The 26,015-nt window shown below is 37.5% G+C and overlaps 1 protein-coding gene across 1 annotated transcript in view; it reads left to right on the top strand.

Annotated features, from left to right (window-relative positions):
- Nucleotides 1-25,287, top strand: part of LOC131044798 (protein root UVB sensitive 6) — an 86,885-nt gene extending 61,598 nt beyond the window's left edge. Inside the window, exons 9-13 of the mRNA XM_057978240.2 lie at nt 23,549-23,626; nt 23,851-23,915; nt 24,085-24,186; nt 24,343-24,546; nt 24,761-25,287. Of these exons, the coding sequence (XP_057834223.1) occupies nt 23,549-23,626; nt 23,851-23,915; nt 24,085-24,186; nt 24,343-24,546; nt 24,761-24,835 (524 nt within the window). The 3' untranslated portion in view covers nt 24,836-25,287. The remainder of the gene's footprint in view (nt 1-23,548; nt 23,627-23,850; nt 23,916-24,084; nt 24,187-24,342; nt 24,547-24,760) is intronic.
- Nucleotides 25,288-26,015: the final 728 nt, after the last annotated feature.

Genomic DNA, 26,015 nt, shown 5'->3' with positions numbered 1-26,015 from the left:
AGTGGCTGATCTTTTCTTTCGTGAGGTATTTAGATTGCACGGTTTACTTCGGAGTATTGTCAGTGATAGGGACGACATGTTCATGGGTCACTTCTGGCAGGAGTTATTCAGACTTTGCGGGACAGAGCTCACTCCGAGTACTACTTACCACCCCTAGACTGATGGACAGACAGAGATTGTCAACAAATGGGTGGAGGGATACCTGCGGAACTACATCTCAGGGCAGCAAAAGGCTTGGGTGAAGTGGTTACATTTGAGCGAGTATTGTTATAATTCCACTCACCACATGACTATTTAGATGACACCTTTCAGAGCTTTGTATGGATATGATGCTCCTAGTTTTTTGGATTTATTGATGAGCGATTGCAGAGTATCGAGTGCTGGGAATCTACTACAGGAGAACCAGGATATTATGAGAACACTTCGTGATAATATTCAAAAGGCTCAGAATCAACAAAAGCAATATGCTGATCAAAGGAGGGTTGATCGATCTTTTGAGATTGGGGATATGGTGTATTTGATGCTACGTCCATATAGACAGTCCTCTCTTAGGAAGAAGGGCTCAGAGAAACTCAAGCCACGTTACTATGGTCCATTCAAGATTTCCAGGCGAGTTGGCTAGGTGGCTTATGAGTTAGATTTACCGGCTGATAGTAAAGTTCATAATGTGTTCCATGTGTCACGCCTTAAGCAAGCATTGGGACAACAGATAGTTCCTTTTGCAGTTTTACCACCCCTAGATGATGAGGGGAAGTTAGTGCTAGTACCTGAGGCCATTCTGGAGTTCAGAGAGCGTCATTTGCGGAGAAGTGTCATCAGGGAATTTTTGATTAAATGGAAGGATCTGCCGATAGAGGATGCTACTTGGGAGTATGATAGCATTTTACAGCATCCAGCATTGAGTTTGCTTGAGGATAAGCAAATTTTGGGAGGGCGGACTGTAATGTCTCCATCCTAGTCTGGGACATTGGTTTGGGGAGTTAGCCTATTTTTGGACTCTTGTAGGCTAACAGGGTATGGATAAGGGGGTTAGTAATGTAGTATCTTGAGGAGTGGTCTGTCTATTTGTTCTAGTTCACTGTTGAGTTCAGTTCTAGTCTTCGTTTCATCAGTTTTTGACATTATATGAGGATTTCCTAATTTTTAGGGAAAAATTGCTAAAAATAGACATGGTCCTATTTTCATTGGCGTGGCGAACTATGGTCCCAATTTCTAACAGATTCAGTTTCCGAGCAATAATGAGAGATATGAATATTTAAGTGGTTCCACAGGCAATTAATATTTTAATGAAATATTAATATAAAATCACAAAGTGCATCACTTAAAATTATTTAAGTGGAAAATTAATATCTCCTAAGCTAGGTGTTGCTTTTAGGGTTAAGTTGAGAACCCTTAAAGCAAGTTATGATTTTTAAATCCCTAATTACCAAATTGTACTTTTAGGGTATTTAGGCAGCCAAGATGGAAATTAAGCCTCATTCATTGATATTGAGCATTTGACATTTCTTCTGAGCACTTGGCTATGGCAGCTAGGGTTTGGACATATTTTGGAGAGCGTGCATTCTTCACAATTCAGTAGCTTTGAGATTGTGAAAGATCAATCGAATTGTTGCAGCTTGGTTGGCTTCATTGAGAAGTCAAATTGAATTGAATTGGGGCAGATTTGGCTTCTTACAAGGCAGATTTGTTGTAGGTTTCCTATTTACTTTTTTGTTGTTAATTCTTCTGTGGTTTGGAGGCTTCCTTTCCCAAACACAGCTTGCTCATTTATTGGTGCCATCTTCCACTGTTTGGGTGTGTATTAAATAAGAGCACATCTGAATTGTTTCAGAATAAAAATTAGAACTTTGTAATTTGCTGATTGAATTCTTTTAATTCAATAAATTGGCTAAGGACCTACGGGTATGCTTCTAAATTCTCCAGTTTATTGTTTCAGTTGATTAAATTCATGTATTATTTCAATATGCGTTGCAAATTAAAGAAACCCCCTTCTGCAACTTCTGTCTATTTCTGAAAGACCATCTTAAAAATCAAAATTACAAAAAAGATCTACAAATTACAGCAGGTTGAAGAGTTGAACTAGCAAGGGTTCATCACACCATCTCACCCAATACTATACCTTATCCCTCCATTTTTCTTCACTTACCTATCCCATCTCCTACTTTCACTCCCCAACATATCCTAAACTACATTCCATTATCCCCTTATATCCCCCATCCCATCCTTTACTACCTTTTTACCTCTCACATCATCCTATCTTACACCTCCCAACTTCCATCCTATCCTAACCTACACCTTATATCCTAAACCTCCCTTAACCTGACCCCATCCTATCCTAACCTACGTCTTCACTACCCACCGCCAACTCTTTATATCTCCCAATATCTCACGACACATCCTTTCCCCCAACCTTCCTTACTACCCTTCCACCGTTGCACCTTTTCCGCACATTCCCCGCTACCTTCTCCCATGCGGTACATTCATCACTGACATCCCTCTCTCTTCTCCCATTGTGACACTTCTTCTCTTCACCTTCCGCACACCTCTTCTCACCGTGGCACATCCTCTCCTTACATTCCACATCCCTCCACTACTGCCGCATCCCACATCCCTCATACCTCCCTCTCCCGCGCCACATTCTTTTTATAGCATCCCCACACTCCTTTCCACCACGGCACCCTTCCAGCTCACCATCCTTTATCCCGTCCTCTCACACGGCATGTATATATGCGTATCCCTCTCCTTTCCTAATCCACGTCAAGCATAAATAAAGGATGAGTGGACACAATACAAGATAAGAAGGCTGACTTCTCTACAAAGTGGGTCAGTCAAAGCATGACCGTTAAATTTCAAATAAATAAAAAATTAATAATATCAAAACATTGTAAAGAAGGCCGACCTCCTTTTAGAGAAAGCCTACATCACATATAAAAGGGATATTGAGGAATTAATTCTCAATTAAGTCAGAATCAAAGTGCCAATCGAACCAGACTCAAGGAGATCGAATTTCTTCAACAAGTTTGAAAACAAACATCAGAATCAAGAGCAGATTGGAGCGAGTCTCCTAACTCAAGGACATTCCAGGTTTTGTGCTTGAATTCCAGAATTTGCCAAATTGATGATGTCATTTCCAGAGCTGAAACTGAAATTTTCCAGATTTAGAAGCACCATTTCCAGAACTCAGGGTTTGTTTTCCAAATTCGTGGAAGGGCAATGTAAGGGAAAACCAAGTCGTTCACATGCAGATCAAACCTAAATATAGCGAAATTCCAGACTTGAAATCTGATTGTATAAGTTTTTTTGAGATTTTGAAAAGCTTCTATGTAATAATTTTATGATTTGGTGATATTATAGGTGTATATTGTTGTGGCACTAGTTAAGAATGCAAAATTTTAATGTGCATTTCCATACCAATGTTGTCACATTGCATTAACTTAAGCTTTCAATTGCTGTGATAAATCCTAGAAGTTCTCTTGCATATCAGGATTAGAGGTAGATGGCGGATCAACCTCATACAAGGACTTCACAAGTCATACAAAGAAGATCAACATATTCATGACAAAGTTCACATTACAAAGCATGAACTCAAACGTGGAGTCATTGCAAGGGGTGGGCAAGGAATGATGCATCATAACTCAGCAACATGAAGACTTGTAGTCAACAATGCAAGATCAAGGTTCGAGCTAAGAAAGATGAACATTCAAAATATGAAGAATCAAGTATTCAACAAAGTCTACATAAACATGGGGAGTTCCACATGTCCAAGATAAAGGGTCAATTTCTAGAAGTATTCATCGAGGCAAATAATTTTCAACATCAAAAGGGCTTGAAAGAAGATTTCAACAGGGATGATCAAGCATACACAATGGAGATAAGAGGAAAATGTTTACAATCTTGGATTTCCTCCGGAAACCCAAGAATTATTGTTAGTACTTTAAGGTAAAGGATTTCAAAACAATTTGGAATCGAACTTATCAAGAAGTGAACTAGTTCAGGATTCCCGAACAAGAAGATGGAAATGCAAGTGTGATCAAGTCAGGAGAGTTAATCAAAGTTAGAAGATAGGTTTGAACAACATGATATAATTTGGGAATATGCCTTCATCATCATCATTGCTGAAGCTTGAGATGTTGAGTATCAAGAGATATTACCCAACGCATTAATATTCATTCATGATAAAGTATCAAGTCTACATTGCAATTCAAGAGGCATCCCAGTCATCATTCAACCAATCAAGAGGTTCCAAGTCAAGACGTCTAGATACAATGTACCCGACTCACCTATGGAGGCACAAACTTCGAGATACCTAACCTCATATTTCATTGGTTCACATTCAATGTGTGACATGTGTTCAATCTAAATGTAATTTTCTCATTGGCTAGGAGTTTGTTGTAACAAACCCTAATTAGAGTTTTCATCTTGTAATCTCAGCCATTGGTGTGGATTCAATCCTAGCCATTCATTGTAATAGAGAACACTATAAAAGACTCTTGTCTCTCATTAGTAAAGGTTAAAAGAGTTCAAGAATAGTTTAGTAGCAGATAGCAGCTAGACTAGAATAGGAAGAGACGACAAAAATTGTTGAAAGTTGTAAATAAACTTCCTTTTCATTGAAGTTATGGTGGGATGTATTGTTTCTTATACAATAGCATGGTTTATTGTTGGATCTTCATGTTAGATAACGATAATGAGATTGATGAAAGAACTTTGTGCATGATCAATGGTGAAACTCGTATATCCATACTACTTGCAATTTGTTGATTGTAGACTTGCCTTGTGTAGTCAACTTGATTTATTTAGCCAAGCTTCAGTTCAATTGTTACTTCTTCATTGATATGCATCGTCTTGATGGTCTCTATGTTCATTGTGGTGATTTGAACATCATATGCTTACTTGAGGAGATCGCACTAGCTTTGTGGAGAAGATGCTTGCATGTCAAAGCTTAGCTTAGTTGGAGTTTCACCAAAGATTGTTCATCGCTCTTACATTCTAGGAATAGACTAGATTCTCTAAACCCTTCCTCTTTTAATCTTTTTTTTTCCAATCCAAGTCAATTAAAGAGAAAGCATCACTAGATTGCAATATTGGATGGTTAAGTTCCAGCAGCATTCAATTAGTTCAAGCACATTCAAAATTCAATGTAAGTGTCCTCGTGATTCCAACAAAATCACATCATATCACTGAGTCTATATCCAACATAAAGTCAAGACCTGACTAAAAAAACCTTGGAGTCATCCCATACTTAGTAGTTCAAGAATAGTTTGGTAGCAGATAGTGGGTAGAGTAGAATAGGAAGAGAAGGCAGAAATTGTTGCTAAAGTTGTAAATAAACTTCCTTTTCATTGAAGTTAAGGTGGGATGTATTATTTCTTATATAATAGCATGGTTTCTTGTTGGATCTTCATGTTAGATAACGATAATTAGATGAATGAAAGAACTTTGTGCATGATTAGTGGTGAAATTCGTATATCCATACTACTAGCAATTTGCTGATTGTAGACTTGCTTTGCGTAGTCAACTGGGTCTATTTAGCCAAGCTTCACTTCAATTGCTACTTCTTCATTGATATGAATCGTCTTGATGGTGTCTATATTCATGGTGGTGGTGCTTACCTTAGGAGATCACACTAGCTTTGTGGAGATGTTGCTCGCATGTCAAAGCTTAGCTTAGTTGGAGTTTCATCAAAGATTGTCCATCGCTCTTACATTTTAGGAATATACTAGATTCTCTAAAGCCTTCCTCTTTTTATCTTTCTTTGCAATCTGTTGAGCACTATATTTGAAATAAAAAAAAATCTTCCCATAGGCGTGAAAAAAACTAAAAGATCATCGGCCAAAATATCATGTCGAGCATCTCGAAAGGAGTTTCACCGAAAGAATACTTTCATCGAAATGGAACATGACGTGTAAAACACTATGTAAGATGTCTTCGGCGGAATATCTCTTTCGATAAATAAAAGAAGCCGCTCATCGATACTCCGGTTTCATCGAAAAGTGAAAAGCAAAAAGCAAAAGGTGAAGTCGAGGAAATACAACTGCCGAAGAAACTTAAAAAACATTCATCGAAAAGCAAATCTCATCGATAACATTATATCGAACAAAAACAGAGGGGTTTTATCGATAAAAAGGACATCGAAGAAAAAGGGCTTTCGGAGGGCTTGCATAAACTTTCACCGAAGAACAGAACTCATCGAAATATGATTTCGATGAAACTCACGAATGACTCATCGAAGGAAAGATGATTTCGAGGAGACTAGAAAATGGTTTTTCGACATAGGCCATTCGCCGATAAGGTGATATCGATGAAAGTGAACTTTCGATGAAAGATCAAAGTATTCAGCCGAAGACAAGGGTTTCATCGAAAACTCGATTCACGATCATTTCAGTTGATCAGTACTTCCCGCGAAGGAGTTAAAAGCCCAAGTGGAGAATGTCACATCTGCAATTAAGTTTAAACATTTGAATAGCCGTTATAAACGCAGAGATATTAACTGTGCACAAGTTGCCCATGCAATTACAGCTGAATTGATCGAATTTTCATAAGAACCAGATTGATGCCAAGAGACGGAAAATTACAAGAAGTTTGCTGAAGTTCATAAGCGACAATCAGAAGAGCTCGACAGTTCTCCAAGTAAGTGTGATTTCTCGTACTAATTAAATTATGGAACCTTCTTCTTCTTCTAAAAAGAGTAGGAAAGGGAAAGAATTAAACCCTGAGGAGAAGCCCAAACGACAGAAAAAGGAGGGTAGAGCTTTGACTCAGGATTTGCTAGACCAGTGCCCGACATCCAGTGTGAGGTCCAAAAAGATCAAGAGTGAAGAAGAAGGGTTGGAAGATAGATTTGAACATCTAGGAGACATATGGACTGAAATCAGAGGACATGAGTTGTTCCTATTTAGTTACAAGAGAAGGGATGCTCCTAAGCCCATAAGTAACCTGTGGAAGAAAAACTTAGGGAAATTGGTAGTCCCGAATGTATTTGTGGATGTTGAATTAATGAAAGCTCTGGTAGATTGCTATGATCCAAAAACCAAAACCATATGCGACTACCGAGGGAATCCCTTGGTGGTGATTAACAAACAGACTATTGACATGGTATTTGATCTAGACTGGGAAGTAGAAGAGAGAATTGATATACAGAAACTTTCGCGAGAATTCTTTAATTTGGAGGACATCTACAGGACATGGAGATTACCCATTCACCGGCCAAAAGTAGGAGGGTCCTTTGTTCCATTCAGTAAAAATGACAAGGTGCCATTTGATGTCAACCAATTCCATCCGTATTTTAAGTATACATACTATGCTGCAGCCCAAGTATTAGGCTTAGAGGCTCATCCTCTCATGGATATTGGGGTTATGGTTCTGTGTGCTGATTTACAATCGAAAGACCCTAGGTCATTTGACTATGCCACTTTTGCAGAAGCCCTAAATCATGGGTTGGAAAAGTTGAAAGGAGACCTTGTAAATGTCCATTTCTCGTTGTATTCTTTATTGATGCACATCATTCTTTATTGATGCACATCATTCTTTATTGTGGACAAGAAATCAATTTCTGGTCAGACGATTTCAGCATCAGAGCTTATGATAAGAATGGTTTGAAGAAACTAGTTCAGTTGTGGGTTTCTGCATGGGATCAAAGATTCATAAACAACCAATACTGGCACTTTTAGGAATATTTTGTGAAACCTCTTAGTGCGGCCTTTGGACAACATAGAGATTATACTCTGTCTCCTGAAATTAAGAAATTCCTCAGGCCAAAAGACTTCTCTCCAGAGTCTCAGATTGATCACAACTGGGGTGACTGGTATTGCCACCGTAATCACACAGAAATCAGGGTATTTGGGTATGAAGGAAAGCCATACATGCTTCCAATTACAGTACCAAACAGGGTGGCTAGCCTAGAAATTGTGAGACAATTATCTGCTGTCAGTGCCAAACATCTTACGGATTTTGGTAAACAATCCATTGTGCCAGGGTTATTGGTGTTTTCTGATTTTATTGTTAAAAGTTCCAAAAGCTATCATTTACTTCAAAATAAATTAGATTATTATGGCATGACTCTGGGTGATCCTAGAGAGAGCTTTGATCCTGAGGGATATATAAGAGCTGCAAGGGCGTCACAGAAACTAAAAGCCGGAATACATGTGGCTAAAATGCTAGATGATTTAATCAAGAACCTTGAAAGGGAAGAGGCCAGGGTTTTGAGAGAAAGAAGCGAAATGACTTGGGAAGCCTTCAAATGGAAAAGAGCAAGGGGGATGGTGGATGGAGACCTACTTGGAAACCTCCAAGATCCTTTGGAAATTGCCAAAAAACTACATCAACATGAGGTAGAGATTATGCATAGAGTCCCCCCACAATTCCTCCATTTTATCAACACTGAAAAGGATAGTCAACCATTGGCTCACATGTCACCAAAATCTGCTACTAGTAGCATCCTTGCTGACTCCCCAAGAGAAGATTATCCCCCTGGTTTTGAAGCAGAGGTAGATGTGGACACTGGTGAATTCAATATTAAAGATGTAGTTGATATAAGGATGACAGAGCATGAGGACTTTGTTGCTGATGACAGATTCGCTTCTTCAAGGGAATTCTTTTCATTCTTGTACCAGTATAAAGGGGCTCATGTGAAACGAAGTATGGCTGGGAGACCAGAAGAAGAACAGATGAAAAGGCTACAGGATGAAATCGATACCCTCATGAAAGATATGACCCCTGAGAAAGGGAGGAAAATATTAAAAGAGGCTGGTGTTATCATCTTTTCTGGTTGGGACATAAATTCAGCACTTCTGTTTGATGGATTCTTGAAGAAGCAGGACTTGAATCAACAAGTGTTGCCTCAAGAAATAGATAAATTGTTCCTAGGTTCCGGATATGATCCTGATCAAAAAGCTCTCCTACAATGGGCACTGTATCCGAAAGGAAAGAGACCAATTATTGTGGATGTTGAAGAAACCTTTGGGCACCTTATGATTCATCAGGTTGGAAAGACTGACCCTAGGGTCACTGCAAAATTGAACCTGGATGTAGCCAAATTAAATTTGGATCAGACAGAGTTTTTGGTCAGGGAAAACATTACCTATAAGGGCTTATATGAAAGATCTAAAGAGGAGAATCAAAAGTTACAAACGAAGATATTACAACTTGAGACAGGAACTCCTTTAAGCGAATATACCTCATATCCCACAGGGCAGAGCTTGGATGATGTTTCTGATGTTCTGTATTGGAAGTATCAAGCGGATAAGGCTACCAAACAGGTAAATAATATCCAGCAAAAGATGGATAAATTGGTTAATGATATCATTGAACACCGATTCAACACCATGCTTATACATGTCGAACATTATTGGAGGGTGTACACTGGAACCATTAAGGCATTAAGAGAGCATGAAAGGTTAAAAACATGATTGCATGAAGTGATAAATAGTATTGATGTGACGACGCAAGAGGAGAAAGCTGAAGGGACTTCATATATAGAAGATCATGTTAAATTCGAAGATATGCTAAAAGGAGATCTTAAAGAATTGGATGATGGGAGCCCTATTGGAATGCCCTCGATTTATAAAGAAGGAGGAGTAATGTCTATGGAAGATTTGCGGAATGAACTTATGAGCATCAAGGATCGGGCTCTATCAAGGTTGGATCGAAGCAAAGACATGGCCCCTACTGTCAACCAGATGATATTCGAATACCTTTCACAAGGAGAAGAATTGAAGAAACAGAGTATTAAGATCAAGACTTTTAAAGAGGATGATTATATTCATCATTTAGGAATTCTTAATCTCTTTTTACTTAAGTTTGTTAGGAATGTTCAAAATTAACAATTAGTGTTTCGAAAAGACATGTCTTTTCATAAATAACTTTTGCTCTCATATATATATGAGAGAGGTTTTTGTAATATTAGGAGAGATCAAAAAACAAAACAGCAATGTATGACAGCCTGTAAGTTTTCTGTTATACAAATTTTGATGGAATACATACTATGATTAGTCGTTTTTCTTTGCGTATGTGTTGTGGATTATTTCATTTTGTTATTGGCAGTCGCTTGTGATATTATCTAAAGGAGATAAGGTTATTCATATTCTTTGAATGAAATTTATGTTGTATGTTATGAGGTTGAGATAAAAGTTCTGCATGTGAATTGTAATTGTTCTTTGCAGTGCTTACTTGAATGGTCCCTTAAAGGTAGGGTTAAATTCATTCAAGCAACTTATGATATAGGCATTCAATTGATCTCATAAGAAATAATAACCGACAGATCCATAAAGGGGTGGGTTTAAAAACTGTCTCACAAGTTCGCACAGTAAGTCCTAAAGAAGATATAATGACTTTGTAGCCCATACAGCGAAGAAGGCACTGGCTATTTACAAATTACACTTATCACCATATTCATCATATGTTATTTCAAAGCAATAGGAGTAACTAAGTAGGAAACATAGATCGAATGGCTTCTACAACAACAATCTTGAACTCATCTGCTGTATCTCCATCCTAGGAACTTATGCCATTTTGAGATAGGAGGAAACCAGATCAAGATACTTAGTCTGCTATAAAAAGCACTGGTCATTAAAAAACAACTGGTGAATAGGTATACCCGCCTAGGTCCTGCAGAGCCTAAAGTGAGAGAGTTAGCAACCAAATAGGTTCACTCTATAAGTTGGCCAAGTCAATTGGAGGGTTTGATCATAGGAGTTGGCATTTCTTTAGAACCTATCCAATCTGTTGATTTGGGAGCCAACACAATCCAAGTCAGTTAAAGAGAAAGCATCACTAGATTACAATATTGGATGGTTAGGTTCCAACAACATTCACGCAGTTCAAGCACATTGAAAGTTCAACGTAAGTCTCCTTGTGATTCCAACAAATTCACATCATATCACTGAGTCTATATCCAATGTAAAGTCAAGACTTGACTAAAGAAACCTTAGAGTCATCCCATAGTTAGTAGTTCAAGAATAGTTTAGTAGCAGATAGCAGCTAGAGTAGAATACAAAGAGAAGGCAGAAATTATTGCTAAAGTTGTAAATAAACTTCCTTCTCATTGAAGTTATGGTGGGATGTATTGTTTCTTATACAATAGCGTGGTTTCTTGTTGGATCTTCATCTTAGATAACGATTATTAGATGATTGAAAGGACTTTGTGCATGATCAATGGTGAAATTCGTATATCTATACTACTAGCAGTTCACTAATTGCAGACTTGCCTTGCGTAGCCAACTAAATCTATTTAGCCAAGCTTCACTTCAATTGCTACTTCTTCATTGATATGCATTGTCTTGATGGTGTCTATGTTTGTGGTGGTGATTGGAACAACATATGCTTACCTGAGGAGATCGCACTAGCTTTGTGGAGATGTTGCTCACATGTCAAAGCTTAGCTTAGTTGGAGTTTCACCAAAGATTGTTTATCACTCTTACATTCTAGGAATATACTAGATTCTCTAAACCCTTCCTCTTTTTATCTTTATTTTTCAATCCAAGTCAATTAAAGAGAAAGCATCACTAGATTGCAATATTGGATGGTTAAGTTCCAACAGCATTCAAGTAGTTCAAGCACATTCAAAGTTCAATGTAAGTCTTCTTGTGATTCCAACAAAATCACATCATATCATTGAGTCTATATCCAACATAAAGTCAAGACCTAACTAAAGAAACTTTGGAGGCATCCCATAGTTAGTAGTTCAAGAATAGTTTAGTATCATATTGCAGCTAGAGTAGAATAGGAAGAGAAGGTAGAAATTGTTGCTAAAGTTGTAAATAAAATTCCTTTTCATTGAAGTTATGGTGGGATGTATTGTTTCTTCTACAATAGCATGGTTTCTTGTTGGATCTTCATGTTAGATAATGATAGTTAGATGAATGAAAGAACTTTGTGCATGATCAATGGTGAAATTCGTATATCCATACTACTAGTAGTTTGCTGATTGTATACTTGCCTTGCATAGTCAACTGGATCTATTTAGCCAAGCTTCACTTCAATTGTTACTTTTTCATTGATATGCATTGTCTTGATGGTGTCTATGTTCGTGGTGGTGATTTGAACATCATATGTTTACCTTAGGAGATCGCACTAGCTTTGTAGAGATGTTGCTTGCATGTCAAAGCTTAGCTTACTTGGAGTTTCACCAAAGATTGTCCTTTGCTCTTACATTCTAGGAATAGACTAGATTCTCTAAGGCCTTCCTCTTTTTATATATATTTTTTTTCAATCCAAGTCAGTTAAAGAGAAACATTAGTAGATGGCAATATGGGATGGCTAAGTTCCAACAGCATTCAAGCAGTTCAAGCACATTCAAAGTTCAACGTAAGTCTCCTTATGATTCCAACAAAATAACATCATATCACTGAGTCTATATCCAACATAAAGTCAAGACCTGACTAAAGAAACCTTGGAGTCATCCCATAGTAGCTCAAGAATAGTTTAGTAGCAGATAGCAACTAGAGTAGAATAGGAAGAGAAGGCATACATTGTTGCTAAAGTTGTAAATAAACATCCTTTTCATCGAAGTTATGGTGGGATGTATTGTTTCTTATACAATAGCGTGGTTTCTTGTTGGATCTTCATGTTAGATAATAATAATTAGATGAATGAAAGAACTTTGTGCATGATCAGTGGTGAAATTAGCATATTCATATTACTAGCAGTTTGCTGATTGTAGACTTGCCTTGCGTAGTCAACTGGATCTATTTAGCCAAGCTTCACTTCAATTGCTACTTCTTCATTGATATGCATCGTCTTGATGGTGTCTATGTTCATGGTGGTGATTTGAACATCATATGCTTACCTTAGGAGATCGCTCTAGCTTTGTGGAGATGTTGTTGCTCACATTGCAAAGCTTAGCTTAGTTGGAGTTTCACCAAAGATTGTCCATCGCTCTTACATTATAGGAATGGACTAGATTCTCTAAGCCCTTCCTCTTTTTATCTTTTTTTTCCAATCCAAGTCAATTAAAGAGAAAGCATCACTAGATTGCAATATTGGATGGTTAAGTTCCAACAACATTCAAACAATTCAAGCACATTCAAAGTTTAACGCAAGTCTCCTTGTGATTCCAGCAAAATCACATCATATCACTGAGTCTATATCCAAATAAAGTCAAGACCTGACTAAAGAAACCTTGGAGTCATCCCATTTGATCACACAGTAAATTAGCACTTGGGAGGATTTTGATCAAGAGAGGATAAAGTGCCTTTGGTATTTTATTATGTGTTGCATTGTGTATAAAAATCACGTCAACACATAGTAAGGAGAATAAGACAGGCAAGAAGAGGGAGAACTGCTATAGGATTCGTCACTAGGCATACACCTCATATGGATGGCAAAGGGCCATATGAGGCCAAGAGAGACTGTAGATCTGCTCTTGGGCCTAGGGTAGAGGATTGCTTTGGGCACCCTATCATGTCTCCTTACCCTGACTCTTTATGGTTGAACTCCATCAATGAATTAGATATATAATGTGATTAATATATTGTTCCCAACCCTAGAGGGAAAGATCTATTTTGTGGATTATCCTTTCAATGATTATCTAACATGATTGTAGGGTTTCAACCAGGAACTATCTTATTCAACAATTTAAACTGGTAAATGATATCTCTAAGTCTATCTCATTTCTTGGTTTACTTGGAATTGTGATTTTAGGGCAAAAAATAGGGCATTTACAAAAGGGGACATTACAAAAAACCTATAGGCACATCCTTGGTGGCAGGCACATGCCTAAACATTGAAATCAAAACATTTTCAAAGATTGCTTTGTTGGAGGGCATGCCACAAATTGTAGGTGCATTTAAACACTAGATAGTGATTTGAAGTTACTTTATACTGGCACATTCATATGCTTAGGCACACACTTGAGCAAAAGGGAATCTTTTCATTTTGATGTGGTTTTATACGTAGATGTGTGCTTGTGCAGTGGGGACAAAATTTTAACTTCTTAAACAACTTATGTACCTTTGTATTGGTGTGCACTTGCACCCTAGCACATGCTTAAGCCTTAAACACTATGAAAGGCACCTAAAAAGAAAGTGATCCTTTGTATTGATGTGTGCCTAAGGTCCTAAACACTAGACTCAAGTTTTGTACTTCTTACAATCCTTATTGAAGCATGCATGTACCTCTCGAGGTGGCAAAACATTCTTCAATTGAGTGCCTCTCTTTCCTTTTGATGTTTCTAAGCAAAAAATGGGAGATTTCAATTTGTGGATACCATTTGTTTTGGCACCTGCCATAAATCCCACAAGCGCTTTGGTCACTCCCATTGCCTAAAAATCTCTTTTTGGTGGCACGAAGGTAAAGGGTTGGAATGGTTTATTTAAGAAGCTGGTGTAAATCATTACTGTTCTATAAATTAAAAATTCCACGAGGATTGACTTTTAGTCATTCTAAATTGTTTCATTGCACACGTATGATAATGTGATGGTGGTGGTGACTAGGTCACTATTGTGATCGTGTTAACATCTAAGATGATACAAGGTTTCAAGAAGTTTGGGAAATGTTTAGAATAGAAACTAGGAGTGTTTTGGACTACTGGCCATCCTTACAATTGGTAAAAAAGGTTGAATATTTTACTAAACATAAGCTAAACATGCAAAGGGATGTGGAGACTAAAATGAGTCTATCATATAGTAGTTGTAAAGTACACAATTTTTGAATCTATAGCTAGTTAGATTGGTACCAATCTATTAAGAGGAAGGTTGCTTGGGTTAGTGAATGTTATGGGTGATGAATAGTAATTGGTTTTAGGTTATTTTTTATGCTCCATGGAGTCTTGAGATGGGAGAACCGATGGTTGGGGAATGGTGGTGTTGTGGTGGTGGGTGGAGGTTTGGGGATGGAGCCTCCAAGGGGGGTTGAGGGGCAACACCCTTCATGGGATCCGAGGGCAGCGCCATCAATCACAAATTAAGGCCTTAGAAACCACACAAACCTTCATGGTGCATGCTATTTTCACAAATTTTTCTCTTTATTTTTGCAACACCAAGTCTTAACTATTTCTAAAACTTGTTGTGATTTGGAATGAGGCTTAGATGCTATTTATAAGTTTTTTGTGATTTCTTAGGGTGTGGGTGGGGCCCATAGACCATTAGGGTTAGGTCTTGTGGCTTGAAGATTCAAATATTTTTTTTAAATTTGACATTTTCACTAGAATCTTGGACTTGCCAGGACTGGACGAGTCCTGAGCCAAGTGACCCTGGGTGAGTCCCAGGGGCCCGGACTTGGACTCGTTTGGGGAAAGTCGCCAGGAAATCGATTGGGCTAGAGGACCCAACGAGTCTAGGCTAGGACCCAACGAGTCCTTGTGTGGATCGCTAAGTCTATGGATCCTGTCTTTATTGATGAGGACCTTGATTGGGTCGACCAAGCAAATAGAGAGGTTGAGGTTTAGCCATGGCATAGGAGGAAGTTAGAGCACTAGTAGACACAGACACAACTGATGTTTGTGAGAGTGACATGGAGTTACGGACAAAGACTATGGTTGTTGAATCATCCAGGACTTACCTTAGATGCCTTTGTAGGAGGGATGCAGGCTCCTTTAAGCCATAGACTTGTAGTTATTGTATCTAATATTTGTGTGGAACATTTGATGTCATGGATTTTGTATACTTTTGACAATATTTATATATCTAAGTTTGCTATTTCCTTTATCTACAATTTGCATCTATACTTATGTGATTGATGTATACTTGTGTATGTGATCAAATTAGTTTCTATTTGATGATGTTGTGCCTTTAAGGTTTATTAAATAAAGGGTGCATGAAACAAGTTTTAAATCCTTAAAAATCTTTAAATTTGTTGGGTTTTTCACTTTGTTGAGTCCTGTCGAGTCTCGAATCCTAGTGGAGTCACCCTTATTGAGTTCGCATCGATTCTGATTTCCGTTTCTATGATTTTCACTAATGTACTATGGGGGATGCCTAGGAATCTTAGGTGTGGTTAGGAGACATCCTAGAGTCTCAATTGTGTCTCCAAACCAAAAGGATTTCCGATAAACATTCCTACTTTGAAGGAAATGACTTGGAAATGTCCTTGGGTATGTGGTGGCGGTGGTAGGATTGCAAAGGGATATTTTCCCTAAGTCTCCACAATGCCCCCATCCCAAAATGCCTAGTTTTTGTGGGGAGATGTGTCTCCATGGAACAATGGTTATTTACCTACCTATTGACTTGTGATCATACATTGTATGCTAATAGACTTTAGCAGAAAGGTGCTTCACATCATTGCCAAATATTCTTTCATTTGTGATGTAACCACATTCTTGGGTACCTTTGCTCGTCATATCCAAGGGTTTAATGGAAAGAGCTCACAGTACCAATATGTGGCCTTATTGAGATGATGGCTTTGAATATTTGATATTTTACTAGTTTGAGTGCTAATGGATTAATATTATAGAGCAGGTTGAGAGTGTTCAACAGAAAATTGTTTGATTTGAAACTTCAATAGTCAAAATCTAGCTACCTTATGTTGATTCATATTTTATATTTGGGGTGTTAGCATTTCTATTTATGTTTGAACTTCAATTTGAGTCTAAAGGTAACAGATGATAGTATCAACCATAGTTGAAAAACTCGGACTTGGCAAAAACTTGCCAAGGCCTGAAAATGTGACTCGGCAAAGAACTCAACAACTTAAAAAACTACTTAGATTTCATTAGAACACATCTTTTTTTTGCAAATTCCAATGAGGAGATGCATCCAATGAGTCAAATAAATGAGTACATAAAAGAAACAAGCTGAGTCTAGTTATATTTGATTGATTTAAACACAATTTGGGTACATAATCGTATCCTCATGTGGAATGCTGATGTCAGATAGTTTGAGACAAAATGAAAATAGCAAATTGTCTTTATAAAACTAAAAGTAAACACTACATCAAGACATTTTACATCTTCCTCTTCCCAGCTCTAGTAAAAACTAGGGGAGAGGTATCTCTAGTCCTAGGAGTCCATTGTGGCTCTGCCACCTCGCTTGACATGACAGGTTGTGGCTCAACCTCCATTTTGGATGTAGATGCTACTGGCACTAACAATGACTCATCATCATCTTCAACCTCCTCATACTCCTCAATGTCATCCAAGGTTAATCTAAATCCACCTCCCTCCATTGTCTGCCTCTCCAAATCATAGACGTCATCATCTGTAAACAAAGGAGGTTGCTCTTGTGCTGCCCAATCACTGTAAGGATCTATATTATCCAAATCAATTGGACCTATTGAGGTTGATGTTTCCTCTGCCTTCCTTATGCGCAACCGAAGATTATATTGCACAAAGACAAGGTCATTGGGGCGTTTATAGGCTAATTTATTCCTCTTCTTCGTTTGAATGGCCTTGAACAAGCTCCAATTCTGCTTACAATTGGATGCACTACAAGGTTGGCATAAGATGCGAAGGGCAAATTTTTGCAGATTTGGGGCATTTCCACCCCAATTTTTCCACCAAGACTACACAAAATAAAATATTGAAGAGTTAGAAAATAAAATGTTGAAGAGTTAGAAAGCAAAGTCAAAACATATTTTATTAAATTATCAATAGTTGTAACTTGTAAGATCAAAATGCATGTGAAAGACACCAAATATTATACTTGGTGTTTGAGTGGTTCTTCCCCCCTTAGCCAAATCTGAAGAGAGAAGAGCTTACCCCTTTTTTCTATATAATCATCCAATTCACCCACAATGCGTTCTCTCACCTCAACACCAAGTGCCGACCTTTGAATGCATGCTGTGAGGCCCTCCATAACCTCTCCACTAAGATCTGAGAAAGAATTCGAGTAGAAAAAGCGAGGGTTGAGGAAGTATCCTACTGTATGGATGGGTCAGTGGAGTTGATTGTTCCACCTCCTATCAATAATTTCCCATATGTGATCAAATTTGAGGTGGTCCCCTTTGTAATAACTTTTGATAGCCTCCTTGGCCTTATCCAGGGCCTCATAAAGATACCCCATTGGTGTTTGTTCCTGTTGGTGTTGGAAATAAGCCACACCCGGACCTATGATGGACTGGTCCAAGAGGGGCTAGTAGCTCAGTGGTAGAGCACTCCAGTAGCATATGGAGGGTCCTAGGTTCGAGTCTTAGCTGGTCCATGTCTCAACATGGTATCAGAGCTAGGTCCAGGCTAGGAGCCCCAAGCACATGAGAGGTGTGGCTTAAGGGGGGGTGTTGGTGTTGGAAATAAGCCACACCTGGACCTATGATGGACTGGTCCAAGAGGGGCCAGTAGCTCAGTGGTAGAGCACTTCAGCAGCGTATGGAAGGTCCTAGGTTCGAGTCATAGCTGGTTCGAGTCAACAGTTCCCCATCTACCAAGCAAAGAACTCTAACCAAGGGCTCCGACATCTACAATTTAAAAATACAAAAAGATTAAAGTTACACATTTATAATCAAAGATTTGAATTAAAAAGTTAAATATTCAATTTGAATTTCAATTCAAACTTTTGTAGTTACATTCACAATCTTTGAAGCTCTTTCTGCAAATAGGTTGTTGAAGACTATGCATGCAACACTTTCTCCTTCATGCTTCTTGGAATTGGTTGAGTTTGACCTTGCTTGACTCACAAACATTTGTTTCAAAGTCGTCAATGAACCAAGAATGGTTTGAAATGTTAAGAAAATCATTGCAAACCTTGTGACACCGGATCTTACCAAATCTTTCCCTTGTGTGTGCTCTCTCATCAAGATAAGAACCCAAGGGTGTTTGTAGATGTATTTTGTGATCCTCCTTGCATCCTCTACAAGTGGTGTCACCCAATCAAGTTTGCCTATATCCTCCAAAAAAAGGTCAAGGACATGTGCTACACAAGGTGTCCAAAAAATTGTGGGGTGTTTCTCTTGGAGGAATCTACCAGCTGCCACATATGCTGCTGCATTATCAATTATGATTTGCACCACATTTTTAATTCCAACCTCCATGACAACTCTCTCCAACATTTGAGCGAAATTTTCTGCATTTTTCATTACGTTGGAAGCATCCATTGATTTTAAGAAAACCACATTATTTTTGCAAGAATCCAAAAAATTAATTATGGTGCGTTTTTTTGCATCCATCCACCCTTCAAAAAGAATAGTGCAGCCATCTTTTTTTCAATTATTTTTTGGCTCTTCCACCACTTTTTTTGCCCTCTCAGTTGCATTCACGAGTAACCTATACACAAAGTGAAATTAAGTACACAATTTTAATTTTTAAAGAAAAAATAACTTAAATTCAATAGAAATTCAAAAACTCAACATAAGTTATCAAAATGTTTTAATCAATTGAACTAAGTTACTAACCTAATACTCAAGTTTGTGTGAGAAGGCTCCTTGCAGCCTTTTCGTGCAACTGTCGATGCATTAACCAAATTAAACCAATAAGGATTGTCTACTACAGTGAAATGAATGTTATTAAAATACCAAAAATCAGCACATGCAATGTTTCCATGCTCATGTGCCTCCCTATTCCACATTGGTGCCTCCAATGATGGTTGTGCTCTAGGTGTGTTCTTGTGCACAAAATAATTATCTATAGGAGTTGACGATGATGGTGCTATTGGTATTGATGCTCTACTAGAAGCCGCTGAAGTGGTGCCCGTGGTGGTGGTGGATTTGCGGATACGTGGGCCATGAAGAGAGCCCACTATGCTCTGAAGTGCTTGTTCATCTGCTTCAAGGTCGATTAGAGAACCTTGAGAAGCAGCTATGGCTGCTTGCATGGCTAGCTTTGACCTCTCCCTTCGCAATTTTCTCTCTTTTGTGGCTGCGAGTATGGCATTCATCTCTCTTTTTATTTCTTCAGTGGTCTTAGGACAGCCCCTGACATCATGTTTAGTAATGCTTGCAAGGTGATATTTGAGGCGATTTATGCATCCATGAAATATTCTTTCACATTATATGATAGGCATACTTCGAAGCAGGGTCTCTAGTTCCTTTAGGACGAGTGCCTACAAATGATGGTAGAGGCGCCGACCGTGAACTTGAAGCTTCAACTTCTCTATCTGCCCTTATATATTAACCTACACATACAATTACCAAGCATAAGTTGTTAATATTTTAATAAAAAAATGAACAAACAAGCTAAATTATTTTAAATGATTATAAATTAGATGAAATCAGTAAAAATTCAATCTAATCTAAGATTTAAACATTTAAAAAAAAAAGGATTTAAACTTGAAAAAAATGGTAGCGTTTGAAACTTTGAAAATTTGTGAAAACAATGAAAAAATTAGAAAAATATTGTAAAATATGTTGGAAAATCTTCTTGTTTGCAATCTAAATCTGATTTAGAGTGTTAACCTAGAAGTAGCAAAACAAACCAAAATGAAAAAAAAAAAGAAAAGAAAAAGAAAATTAGAAACCCTACCTGGAAATCCAATTATCTCTTCAAATTCACACCAACTCCTCATCAAATCTCCAATTTCTAGCTCCAATTAGCTGCAATCACCTTGCAAACACTTCCCAAACACGTCCCAAGCATTGGAGGAGCAAATAGAAGCCAAAAAAATGAAATAAGGTTGAGTTTTGATGTCTCGGGCCTTTTATGCAACTACGGCCCCAAAATGAAAAAAAAAGAAAAGAAAAAGAAAATCAGAAACCCTACCTGGAAATCCAATTTTCTCTTCAAATTCACACCAACTCCTCTTCAAATCTCCAATTTCTAGCTCCAATTTTCTGCAATCACCCTGCAAACACTTCCCGAACACGTCCCAAACACTGGAGGAGCAACTGCGACCAGTTTTTTTTGCAGACTTAAGGTGAGTTTTTCTGCAAGTTAAACTCACAATTACTTGCTAGCGAGAAAGACTTGCGATTTTTTGAAAGCTTGCAGAGTTTTCGGCGAGTCTTGCATCTATGGCATTTTAAATGACGATGATGTTGTTTTGGATGGTTACTTCCCAACAAATCTGATGTTTATAATAGAATTTTATTCCTCTATTCCAATTCTACAAGTGATTTTATTTTTATTTATCATTTGAATGTTGAACCTTGTAACATGGCACCGAGGAAATGAGACATACTGAAAATTGAGCATAATAACATGCTTTTAGGCGAATGAAGCACATTGCTACTATGTTAGTTCTGCAGGACTCAACATGGTATCGCTTGGCAATTCCACAGCCATTGTGAATTCTGATGGCAGCATCAGGTTCCTCTTGAAAAATGACACGATTTAAAAAATCAACACTTAATTTGAAGTCTGATGAGATAGCTACAACCTTTATAAGTATCAGGCCCTAGATACATCACCGCCATGAGACCAATAAACAATTTTCGTTTTTTAATCTCTATATGATTCCAAATTTAGTCCTATCAAAATTCATCGTGGTCTTTTATAGTGTTTACCTCTGTGAGACCACAACGCTTTCAAATTTGCAGGATCAAGTTATTTGTCCATTGATGATGCTGCATTTGACTCTCCAAATTTTGATAACCGGCACAATGCAGTCAAGCTGACCAGAGTCTTTGTGCCAATGGCAAGGAGAAAAGTTTGAAACATCACCAACCTATTTGATATTTCTTTTCTTCAGTGATCCCTGCGATAACTTTATAAGCTACCTCTTGAATCAACAAAGAATCAGCAACATGTATGGGTAGATTATAGAGCTCATTTAATCTCATGAATGTGCTGTAGGGTATAAAAGGCAGTCCCCCATAATCTTCAAAAAATTCTTTCTTCCACAGACAATTTAGGAGTAAAATTACATTAAATAAAACCTTGCATACAAGTGACCGAAGAAAAAATCATTTGGATAAGAATGATGTGGTAGATAATTGTGTAAATAGAGAACAATAAAGTGAGCACAAATGAACCCATACACTGAACTCCACCGATGTTGAGAATGCAAACATCAAGAGAAGAAGACATATAGAAACCATTCTCATCCATCCTATGCAGTCCTTTCCTTCCTCTAGGAGATGATAATTCTGATTCATTATGATGCTGGATTTCCAAATCTCATGCATAAGAAAAATCCAAATCTCTTCCATGTGGGTGGCATCTCTTTGCCATGTAAGTCTACACATTACGTTCCTTGTATATGATGTAAGGCTTTTAATAAGTATACTTCTTGGTAGGAGCAACAAGTGGCAAATCTATGGTTAAGTCTATCCATCCCATTAAAACATCATGCAAATCACTGACAGTTGCCCATTCATTTACCCATTGTTGTGTGAAATACAACTATTAGGTGGAAAACTTATAAATCTTCTGAAGATTTGGATTAATATAGTCTGCTATGATGGTATGGGGATGGCAGTCCAGGGTGAATTTCATGGAGATGTCATTTTTGAAGGAATAAATGACACAAATCGCCCTCAGGAGCACAGTATGTAGCCGTAAATGAAAATCCAGTAACTTTGGTTGAAAAGTGATGAAATCATGCCAAGACTATATGAAATCCACTTAAACAATGCTCCTAGGATTTCCTCCAATCCTCGACAGCTTCCAGAAATTAGCAAAATGAGAAAAAGAAGTTTCTTTTTGTATGAAAACTTGATTCTTCTTGATTTGTTTTTGTGATATATAGCATGTCAGCAATGAAGATTGGCTGAATTCTATCATGAGCCTTACAAACATCTGTCATCAAGATAACTAGGGGTCTGTTTAAAGAATTTAATTATTGATTTTGAGAAAATCTTGCTTCATATGAAGGGTAACTCAATTCTATCACAATCTAAAAGAAACTAATGGTGTCTAGCAAGAGTTTGCTATTTTTCAACAAATGCAATCAAATTGGTTTGAATCAACTCTCTGATGGCTTTTTGCATTTCCATTGGTTACACCATGGCCCGTATTGCACAGCTACTTGTTGTCAGCAACTTCATACTGGTTTTTACTGATTTGATGTCATTTTTGCAGCAGAAGAAAAGCTTCTATCATGTGGGTTCTCCAACCACCTTTCTCTTTACTCTATTATTCCAACAAGTAGATTATAAGATGCCACCTAAGAATTATAGGTTGCAGAAAGTATGAGCCAAGCAGTAGTTTCAGATGGTTAGAACCATTGTCCTTAAAAGAACGAGTTTGTAACTGACTGCTGTGCCTATTTTCTTTTGTGAAGCATGATAACTACTCACTTGTAAGCCCAGTAAAACTGACTACCATTAAGAGGATTTGATTGGTATGACTACCATGCCTATCTATCTTTACCTTGTTAGCAGTCAGGAATTTAAGGGGATGGTGCGTGAACACACAGAAATGATGGTGGGTAATTACATGCAGCATTTCCAACATAGAACTAACGGTAGTCTAGTAAACTACCATAAATAAAATGTGCTCTTGATGTGGCACATACAGTATTGTTGCTAGGCGGCTAAGTACTCGTGTAATTAACCTGGAAGTTATCCTGGCCATATATATGTCTGATATATGTTCTAATATCGGTCATCTATCTGTCACTTAACTGGCTTTAAGCTACTTGTGATATATTGTTACGAGAGCACATGTGGCCTCTTGAGGAAGGTAGTAAACATTCTGTTGTAAAATTTTATATTTCTATATTAGGTTTTATATGTTATTTGCAAAATTTTGAGGATGTTAAATTTTGGTTTGCATGTTGCTTGAATGAGAATCCTTTGGTTTTTGCAGGACGAGTTCCTTCAGTAAAAGAAGGAAATATGAAAGAGAACTTTTTCCCTTGGTCCCAAAAACAGCCTGTTATAATTGGTACAGTAGTCTTCTCTTTGGTTTGTTTAGAATTACTTCTTTGCATTCATGGTTGAATTTATACCTTGTTGGTGAATCTTATTTGCATGAGAGTGTTCATGGATTCCTGTTTTAAATAGCAAAGTGTGACCACTAAGCAGGTGCTGATACTTGTCCCCAGCACTTTCCACGGCACTAAGGACATGTCTGAGGGTTAACGGAACTGTTCTGTATTATGTTAACAGGAGCACGGTTGATTGAAGCCTTTCAGAAACCAAACGACTTTCTATCTGTACAGCCATTGTTTGAGGTAGCTGCTTTTGTTATTTAGTAGGCTTTTTTATATTATTATCTGGTTGCAATTAGTGCTCCAACTTTTCTGCTTTTTAGGATCTCCCTATGGTGGCTATATAGGCATCCATCTATTTAAAATTATCTGTCATGTTTTACATTAAATGTTGTGCTATCACTTATAACAGAAAGAAAAGTACATTGTTACTTATAATCCATTGAAGGGTCAAGCGTATGCATTGTTGAGGGAAAAATCAAGCTCAGATGATGTTATGAGAGCTGCCTTTCATGTGAGTTCTGGTTTTCATGCTTTGTCCTTACTAATGTATAAAGTGCCAATATAAAGAATGACTGCAAACTCGTATTAGTATTTTAGTTTTCTGTTCTCTGAAACTGATTTCGCCATCTTGTGACACTGATCATTGAGAACACTCTGGGAACAACAGGCACATTTGCTCTTACATGTCATGCAGACATCTAAGAAGGTGGAAGCAACAAGGAACCCTATCAATTATGCAAAGGTGGACATATTTGATTCACACACAGCCTATTCCACACTTTCAGCAGCTGATATACAAGCAGAAATTGCAGATACATGCGGGCGTGTTTCTTCTTTGTACAGTGTCTTCAAAAATCAGGCTGCACAACAGGTTGTCTATCTTTGAAAAAAAAATACTATGAATAATTCCATATTCATTGCATATTTCGGTGTTTTCTTTGTGTCTAGGACATTTTTTTGTCCTAGTCCTTTGCTATTCTACCTGCAAGTGTCAGTCTCTCTGATCCATTTTTGGTTATTCACGGACATTAATATATTTTTTCTTTCCTTCTTTGTTTGAGTTTTTGTTTACGTTGCTTTTGTAGGGATGGAGGATGTCAGAGTCATTGCTAAATTCGGGCAATGCACGGGTGCTGAAGATTGAGGAAGATGAAATGTAGTGTGCTCATTAGTTTATGAGTCAGAGAATGAAGAGTTGCCAATTTTGCCCATGCACTGATTGTGAGCAGATACATCTGCTTCTCACAATATCATTTGCTTTGATTGTGAGCGTATGTATCTGCTTCTCACAATGTTATTGCAGGTTTCGTGTAGGATGATATTTCTTTTGAAGTAAATCAGGCAAAGTTGCTGTACGGTAATTTACATGGGATTGTGTGCATTCCCAGAGCTGCTTCTCCAGGGGATTAAAGCAGATTTGCTTCTCAATTGTAAGATATCAATCTGTTACAAATAGCTTCCAACACTTCTATGCCTTGCCCTCTGCTTTGTATTTTTCTTAGGAATTGCTATTGCCCACACATGGCATGAAAGTCAATTCAAGAGGGCTGGCTAAACTGGATGTAATTTTCAGGGAAGTACAATAAATATGCTTAATTATTTTTGGGGAATATGTATATTTGTATGCAAAGTCTGTTCTGTGATTTTGAATGATAAACTAACCCTAACCCTTACTGACCAGGAGTAAATGATAAAAATGGTTAAAGAATTAGATCAATTTAATTGAATTTCTGAGTTAAGACTCAAATTTTGATCGAGGAGATGCTTGTGAGTATATAGAAAACATAAACAGATGCAAGAAGATAATATATTATAGAAGATATCTGTATGCTTTACCCAATTGTCATTGATCATTCTTTGAGTTCATATCCTCTCTCTTCTGTCTCATTTGCTATTTTCAATCTCTTTTTGTCATCTTAAAATTTCCTTCATGGATTAATTATTGTTCATCATGAAGTGTATTGATTGTTCATATCAACACATTCAAAGGTTGTTTTGAATACACTTCATTCTTGCTATTTTGCACTTGGAGATTTCTGGAATGGGAATTTAGCTCCTTTCTTTATTGATAAAAATATTCTTGGTTGCAATGGGGGAACATGTCCCTTAAATGCATTCTTCTCTGGAAAATAAATTGGAGTTAAAGCATCTTACGTACGGTTTGGAAAATATGTTGACCACTACTTGAGATAAACAATGGGTAAGTCGCGTCTTGATGTGAACACTCTAGAAATATATTGTAAGATGGACAGACAATTATATAATAGATCAGAAAATTGAGAACTTAATTTTACGCTTTTGTATCAACTATTCCATGTAAAGAATCATATTGATATTCCA

This window comes from Cryptomeria japonica, chromosome 3, assembly GCF_030272615.1.
Source record: "Cryptomeria japonica chromosome 3, Sugi_1.0, whole genome shotgun sequence".
NCBI lineage: Eukaryota > Viridiplantae > Streptophyta > Pinopsida > Cupressales > Cupressaceae > Cryptomeria > Cryptomeria japonica.
Note: the sequence above shows the minus strand (reverse complement) of the source record. Positions and strands in the feature narration are given on the sequence as shown.